This window comes from Petaurus breviceps, unplaced genomic scaffold (genome assembly GCF_028583685.1).
Source record: "Petaurus breviceps papuanus isolate PSGF00001 unplaced genomic scaffold, PetGlider_PUasm1.0 229, whole genome shotgun sequence".
NCBI classification, from domain to species: domain Eukaryota; kingdom Metazoa; phylum Chordata; class Mammalia; order Diprotodontia; family Petauridae; genus Petaurus; species Petaurus breviceps.
In genome coordinates this window covers 14,447,264-14,455,708 of record NW_027185903.1, presented here as the reverse complement: position 1 = coordinate 14,455,708, position 8,445 = coordinate 14,447,264, and the positions used below count along the sequence as shown (strand labels likewise).

Here is an 8,445-nt window from a genome sequence, read left to right as displayed (position 1 = left end):
ATGATTAGAAGTTTAAGGCCAGCTTTTTGCTCATATGAGAAGGAAGAAGAATGTCGGGATAAGTGCTAAATTTGGATAAGGGGAAATGGGAATAACCATTCTGTGCTGATATGATTCAGTCTAGTTGTCTGGCAGTTGCTTTTCTCAATCCAGTTTCGAGACCCAAACTAGAGGACAAGAAACTACTTTGGCCATTATTAGTAGTTAATTTTTAAGAGGTAGATTTTTCTGATACTATACAGCTGGTATGATTATTCTAAAGTAGAAAATATCATTTAATAATAACTAAAATTCTAATCCAGGATCTAACCACATGTAGACTTTCTTCTCCAGTATCTAGTCACATTATGAATAAGTGAGTTACTTTTCTGTGCTTACATATTTCTGAGTGTGAGAATAAGAGTAATACTTATCCTACAGTAATGTGACTAAATAAAAGTAAAATTTAAGTAAGACTAGGAGGAAAAAAAATATGCTCTGTTTTTACTGTCTCCAAAGAACTTGTCTTGGAGGGGCGGCCAGGTGGCTCAGTGAGTAAGAGCACTGGCCCCGGCATCAGGAGACCCGGGATCGGTTTCGGCCTCAGATACTTGGCACCCACACGAAATAACTGTCTGTGTAACCTTGAGCAAGTTACTTAACCCCCCCGATTGCTTAAAAAAAAAAAAAGAATTTGTCTTGGTGTTACTCTTGTTCTCTCTGAATATTTATTGTTATGTATGTGTTTTGTACAGTACGTTTGTTCATAGTTCTTAAGTCAACTTGCTTGCTTGCTTTGTACAATGTAGTAAATTCATAGAGTCATAACATTTTACAAAATTGAGTGGGACTCCAGATCATCTCATTCAGATCCCTTATCTTACAGAAGAGCATAGTGAGGTCCGGAGAGGGAAGTGAATTGACCAAGAACATTCAGCAACTAGCAGAACTAGGACTAAAACCCATCTCCCTTGATCCCTAGTCCAGTATTATTGCCACCAGTCACCATAATTCCTAAAAAGTTCTGGGCATAAATGATACTTTTGTAGATTAAATCATATTTTAGATACACTAGTGCTTATTCTTTCTAGTTGGGGGTGCACCCTAAATGACTTCCAGATAAATATTATTCCATATTTATAAAATATAGTACCCATTATTTACTGGTTCTTAAAATGTTAATATGTGACTATTAATCTTGTAATTTTTGAACTTTATTTTTTTTTCTTTCTTTCATTTAGTGAACCCTGGAGGATGGGCACCAGCCTCAGTGTTAAGGGCAGTGGCAAAACGGGAGTATCCCAAGTTTCTAAAGCGTTTCACATCTTACGTCCAAGAAAAAACCGCAGGGAAACCAATTTTGTTCTAGTGTTAACAGGTATTCACATTTCTCTGTGTATTTAGTGGTTTCTCTTTATAAGTGTCAAAAAATAAATTTAACCATTAATACAAAAAATATTTTCAAAACAAATCATTTGCTTTTGAAATGTATGAGGCTAGAAATCTTACCATTCCTAGCCTTTATAAGCGTTAGAGAATTCATGGAGTGGAGTTGATCAGTTGAGCTAAAATTATAATGATAACATTGATTAGGGTTTGAGTCTTCTTGTTTGTTTTGTATCCTGGATTTTTTCTTAATGAAATGAAGCTCATTGCCAGACACTGATATGTGTTAAGATATTTTTGACATCTCAGATTATTTGAATTATCCAGGATACCAGTTGACCAGAAATGTTAAACTGTTTCAACACAACACTTGTCATTTTCAGACATAGCCAGCCTTTAATGAGGCTTTGTGCCCTCCAAGCATCAATTTTGAAAAGTGCTGTGCTTTGGAATGACTTTTGCTCAACTTTGGTGATGCAGTTCTTGTTGGTAATACGTCTGCTTGTTTCTGTACTGGATAAACCAAAAATCCATCTCCATTTCTGGTCCATAGGCTTTCCTCTTTGTCTTTTCTGCTTTATCCCATTCAGTTTCTTGAGTATTTCCCTCCCATCTATGAGATTGTTGAGTTTCCTCTAAGGTCCCTTCCAGCTCTGCATTTATAATGCTGGGGTCCCAGCATTTTCAGTAGCACAGCAGAGTTATTAGCGAATTCACTGGGTCGGAACAACTCACTGAAGTGGTCTTCTGAAGACTTCCTGTTAATATGTCACTCATTAATATGCTGCTCACATTTAAACTTCCTGTACATTTTGCAGTGACTAAAGCAAGGCTGTGTGAACATTCCATGTTGGAGGAATTAACCAAAATGAATGCTCTAAGCTGGAACGTAGGCTCTACAGCCCTTTCTGTGGCCCATGACCTTGGCTTTGTGCACTGAAGTGAAGAAACCCTGCAATACAGTGACGTTGAACATCTGACACTAGCTCTCTCCTGCTAGCTCTCCTTGCTTAGTATATAACTATAAATACATGTAATAATACATGTATATGGCTATATTTTTATTTGCTTGCTTTGGGTGCGGGGGGACTTTGAATCACAAACTGGGGAATTAATGCTTTAATTTGGGGATATTTTTGCAAAACTTTTAATTTTACTATGGCCCTGCTTAAGAGCCTCACATATGTGTTGGGTTTTTGTGTGCAAATTTTAAAGCACATAATGCAGACACATAAGGTAAGGACATATGTGCTTTTTGTGCACCAAACATAAAGGGTATGGTTCTTTTTTTCAGGCCTGCAGTCAATTCTAGGTGGCCAGGTTTTTCTGATTTTGCTTTGTATAATCATAGAGTCCATTGCTGCTGATTTCTGTAATGAATCATCTTGTCATGTAAAATGTCTCAATAACTGAGGGCTGTCAATAACCAATGACTTTGCCTTTTCTATTGTCTTACTCTCATGATGAACTTTGGTTCTGACGGAGGAAGTGTGAAAAGCTTTATTTTTTTCTCAGATATCTTTATATTTCTATTGTATTTTTCAGTTGTGTACTATGTGCTATAGTTTTTTGTTTGTTTGTTTTTGTGAACACAATTTGGCAATTTCTAAGTGGTTCTGTTATGACCTACAAGAGACTGCCTGCCTGAAAACAGCAACAGTATCTGTTCTCCCTTGTTGGCTATAGATAGAATTGTTTTTTGCAAGATGATTAAGGTTATTGAGCTCATGTTTTCCTGAAATTGCAAAAGGATGCACTGTAATACTTATTAAAGTAGATCAGACTTTACAAATTTGACATTTGACAACATTCCCAGTACTTAAAAACAGGCATGTTTACTGGTCTTTCTGATTCTGGTCTCAAAACTGTGTTGTGAAGTTTGCATAGAAAATGTGAGTTATATTATTATTGCCTCTTGGTCAGAACCTTCTTTGAACAGTAAAGGATTCTGCTCAATATTAATTGCAGAGTTCCTCTTAGTTGCTGTGAAAATTTAAATGTAAAATAACTTTTTAGATGACTGTAAACAACTTTAAAGCTTGGAGTTGAGGCAGAAAATGGTACTTAATGAAGTAGAAATGACTGCCAACTTCAGAATCTTCCTAGTGGTGACGTCTTTGAGAGAGAATGCAGAAGCGTTTTGTGGGTGTTTGCTGACTTATGCATCTCAGATAGAAATAGAGGTCTGATACTTTTTTGTAAAGTCATGTAGTATGAAACATGTCCTGTATATATTTCATACATGATAATGAATTCTTGATGTTAAATGCAAGATGATTTAATGACGGGATGAGGCTGATCACTTCAATCTCCACAATCCTGGAAGAGAATTACTTGCATCAGATATAATAGTATTTATTATTCTGTACAAAGAGAGAAAATGCTTATATAAACACGTGCTTACATTACATGCACGCAAATTTCATGCTCCATAAAATTTTTCTATTTTTTAATTTGCCTTTCTCAAAATTATTTGCATGGAATATGCCTTATTACAGAAACATGCTGTTCACGATTTGAATATGTGGAAAAGTGCCTATATGGTGGTAATACTAGTAAGGCAAAATGAGACAAAAATGATGATATCTGTTTACATCACCAGTGAACATTTTATATAGTGATGTTACAAAGAGAAAAATTTATACCTCAAATATCTATCTTCTTTTACAATCAGGTTGGGGGAGGGAGGAAAAAAAGTTTCATTCACTACAGTCACTGATGGGAACTTGGAAAAAATTCTTTATGCCCAATTATAAATATTCCATTTCTGATAACTATCATGAACACAGTCAAATAACTGTTTAGTAATTTAATTGGATAGCTTTATTTTACAAAGATATGGAAAGTTTACAAAAGCAGTATATAAATCTTAATATCATCAGTTGCATTTGCACTAAATGTGATGTACTTTTGCAATTTATTCTGTAAATAAAATGATTACACTAAAGATGCTATTTGTTAAATAAATAACTTTTCAATGAGTGCACTAGTACTTGACTAGTGTTAACCCTGCCCAATCAGAGTTAAGTGAGACCTAGAGAATATGGAAAGAGTTCAAAATTCAGAAGAGGTACTAACCTTTTTAGTAAATATTCAGAGCCTGTAGAACTATTTTCATAAGGCTAATTCCTACATATTGAGTATCAATGATTCTCTCTTCCCCAGGTCATTTTTACTTGTCATACCTAAGATACTAACTTTTAAATCTGTATCCTCCTACTCTCCCCTCTGTCCACATCTCTCCTAACACCCCTTTGTGCTGTGGTAGAAATACTGCAGGATTCTAAAATGTGCAAAATATTGGTGAATCAGGAGCTTTGTCCCCGTGCCACACAGCCAGGGTACAGAACAGGAGAGTGCCATATTTCTCCTGGGACTTGGGACTCTGAATTTTAAGAGGGTAAGTGACTATGCAGGACTTTGGAATTGAAAACAGGGACAGCCAGACTGAGGAGCTCTGTGTCTGTGCCCGGGGGGGGGGGGGGGGTGTGTGTGCGCATGCGTGTGTGTGTGTGTGTGTGTGTGTGTGTGTGTGTGTGTGTGTAAGTAGTGAGAAGGAGGAGTGACTTTTCCTATTTTGTCAGTTCCCATCAATGAATTTGTATGCCTATAATCAGTGTCAGTTGCTTTTGAGGAAAATTTCATTATCTGAAAGTAATTATTTTGTCAACTTTATTCCATTGGCCTGAGATGGTTCTCCTGTGAAGCTATGTGGATTCTCTTTAAGCTTATCAGTTTGTTCAGTTAAAAATCTTTCACCAATATTTTGTCACAGTTGTGCAGATCAAGATGTATTAGGATTATTGTCATTGTTCATCTACAGACTCAAAAACATAAATCATTTTCAAGTACCTTGAGAGTGTGTAGAGTGTAACTGTTCTGATACCTTTATGATCCTGATGTTAAAAGAAAAATTGGATCTTCCATGTTACAATCAGAAATTAAAACCAGTATTTAAAAGTGGAAAAAGTATTAAAATATTACGGACAAATGTGTTTCCTTGCCTGTTTTTTTTTTAATTGAGCCATTGTTCTCCCAGGATGGATTTAAGAAACCAATAGAAAATTGCAGCCATTCTTTTTTTCTCTGGAGCACACAGTGTTTGCTGGATAAATATAAATAAATGAGAGAACATTTATTTTCAAGCATGTTCAAAAGGACAAGTGCTCTAGGGGTTTGTGAAATGTCCCTTGTGGATTATTTGTTTGAAGATTGTATGCTGGGAAAATGACCAGTTTTGTGGATTTTATACAGATCAATATTAGGAAAGAATATTCATGTATCTGCCCAGTTTGTATCACTGTTGCATTGTAAAAATGAATTGTTTATGAACTGCATTTCTCTCACAAGGTCCTTTAAGAGAGGCACAGAAATAGAGGAATGTTTGAGTCTGGATAAATATATATACACATATACACACGTGTATAAAACTTTTTGGATGTTCTCTAATCATAAATTTAGCTCTAGGGGAAATTGTAGGCCAGCTGTGTCAAACTCAAATAGAATTGGGGTCACTAATCTGTACAGAAGATCTGTAGAAGATTCATGTTGATTTAGGTTTTAAATATATTATCCGTGTTTTACTGTATTTGTTTTTATTTTGTCGGCTGTTTCCAGATTGCATTTTAATCTGATTCAGGCCTTTCTTGGCAGTGTTGTATGGCCTGCATGTTTGACACCTCTTGATGTAAACTCACTGAATTGGTTTCCCTCCAGTTTGAAAACATGTGCCTTTGTTTCTTGCAAGGCCATTTTGTTAGAATGTGTTCTCTGTCCTCAGACAGAATTTCTGAGAATCTCATAGTTTTCCACACTTAGTATAAGCCTTCTTAAATAGAGCTAAACTCTTCTTGGTTACACTAGCTCGTGTTCATCTTTCAGTTTCACTGAATCTTAAGATTCTAGAAGTTGAAAGAGTCTTAGCAATCCTTAGTAATGATTTTCCTATATGATTAACAAATGTCCAAACAAGATTGCCTTTTTACCCAGGTTCTTATTGGGAGTAATACTTGCACAGATTTACTTGGTGCTTTTTTAGCTTCCTGACTACGAAGATGTATCATTGTTGAAAAGAAATAATAGTCATAGCTAGCATTTATATAGTTCTTTAAGAACTGCAGAAATGCTTCAGTACTATTAGAGTTTGGCAAAACCTCCAAAAAATGCAAGAGAGAATGAAATGAAGAGCATTGGAGCTCACCATACAAATTTGGGCTTAACTATAAATCGAAAAAGATGGACATTCAATAACAAAGAAGCACTTGCAACATTCTTGGGGGTGAAAAAAAAGCAGAACTGAAGAGATTATTTGCTTCTCGAACAGCCCAAGACAAACAAATGCAGGAGTGATGAATAGATTCAGCAGCCAAGGATGGCAAAAGCAACAGAGTGACAGCAGAGACCAGTAAGAGACTAATTTCTTAAACATATGAAAGGAGACAGTGAAGAACGAAGCAGAGGTGACAATGGAGAGACAGCTTAGTCACTCTGCATACAGTAGGTGAATCATTTTTTTGTGTAAAATGGTAAAAAAAAAAAATGCGTGGAAAGGGAAAGTGGAACATGGAGAAAAGGCAAGTGTGATGTGCCTGAGGCAAACTGAGGGGTGACAGTGAAGGGAAGATGACCCCTGTGGTCTCCAGAAGAGGAGAGCTTACAAGGAGTGAAGGGCTGAGGGAGGGGAGAAGGAAAGGGGAAGAAGGATGTCCTGTTTGGTGGTGAGAGGGAGTCCCCTGATGAATCCTCATATCAGGGAAGAGAAATTCTATGAAGGAAGATAAAAGAACTTTGTGCTAGGTGTTTCCTGGGGAATTTGATGTTTGAAAAAAAAAATTTGCCTCAGGAGGGAGCAAATTAGAACTCCAGGGGCACCTGGCACCTGGGGGAGGAGGGCATGGACTCAGGGAGATTTTTTTTTTTAAGCAAATGGAGAAACAAGGTAACCAGAGGCAGATATATAAGTAGTGGTGTACTTAATTAACAGGAATGTGGCAGGGAGGCTCTTTCTAGGGACAGTGTCTTCTGTCACCTCTGGGAATCAGAAATTTTTCTAGAAGTGAGACAATGGAAAAGGGGAATCTGAGACAATCTACATTGTAGTAGCAGAAACTGCCTAAAGGGGGGGAATCCAGAATGGAAACCTTGGAAGTTATGATTACTTGAGGAATACTGAGAATAGAGAGACCAGACAGTTATAAGAGGAATGAATGTCCTAACAGGATGGATAATGAGCAGAGGAAAAGAAATCCTGTCAGGAAAGGAGCTCAGAAAATGACATTTTCAAAATTAATGAACTCAAATGAAAGAGATGTGAGAAGGCTTCCCTGACCTATGCCTTTGTACAGGCAGGAGGTCCACAGGGGTTATACATTGCACAAGTTCTCAGTTTTTTTCAGTGTACCTGTCAGTTGTTCTGACTTATTTTTTTCCTCTCCAAAAAATACTATTTGTCTAATGGAATGGCTCTCTGGGAAGAGAAGAGATTGGGGGTAAGATTACATGAGATGCTACCGATGAAAACTTACAAAAAAACAACTAATGAACAGAACTAGAAGGGGAGTAGAAGAGAGGAAAATTTACTTGACTGAAATGGGGCAGAAGAGAGGAAGAATCTGGATAAAGGCAAAGAAAAAGGAATTGAGTAAAAGTCTAAAGGGAACAGGGTAATGTGAGAGGGAAGGAAGAGGAGTGAGGGAAAAAGAACATGGGATTTCCAGTGGGAATAGGGCCACCTTAAAAAAGATTGTCATAGTATTTACAGCAGAGGAGGGGTGGCAGGAAATCATACCTTAAAAATAAAATGAGCTTAATTCATAACTTTAGAAATGAATAGGTTAATTGATCCATTATAATAAAAAAAAAGATTGGATAAGAAAACAAAACCCTTCAAGCTGTTGCTTACAAGAAACATGTTTAAAAAACAAAGGCATATATATATACACAAAACAAGATGGAAAAAAATTTACTAAGCATCAAGTTAATCTAAAAAAACGAGTTGTAATTATGTTATCTGACAAAGCAAAACATTCAGAATAAACAAGGAAACTACATTATGATGAATAATAAGCAACAAACCAATGT

At 36.4% G+C, this 8,445-nt stretch overlaps 1 protein-coding gene across 3 annotated transcripts in view; it reads left to right on the top strand.

Moving 5' to 3' along the window:
- The window catches only part of CERT1 (ceramide transporter 1), a 173,253-nt gene extending 170,901 nt beyond the window's left edge, over positions 1 to 2,352 (top strand). For all 3 annotated transcript variants that reach the window (XM_069096249.1, XM_069096248.1, XM_069096250.1), the window contains 2 exons: positions 1,221 to 1,357; positions 2,184 to 2,352. In XM_069096249.1, coding sequence (XP_068952350.1) covers positions 1,221 to 1,348 — 128 coding nt within the window. In that variant the 3' untranslated portion in view covers positions 1,349 to 1,357; positions 2,184 to 2,352. The remainder of the gene's footprint in view (positions 1 to 1,220; positions 1,358 to 2,183) is intronic.
- Positions 2,353 to 8,445: the final 6,093 nt, after the last annotated feature.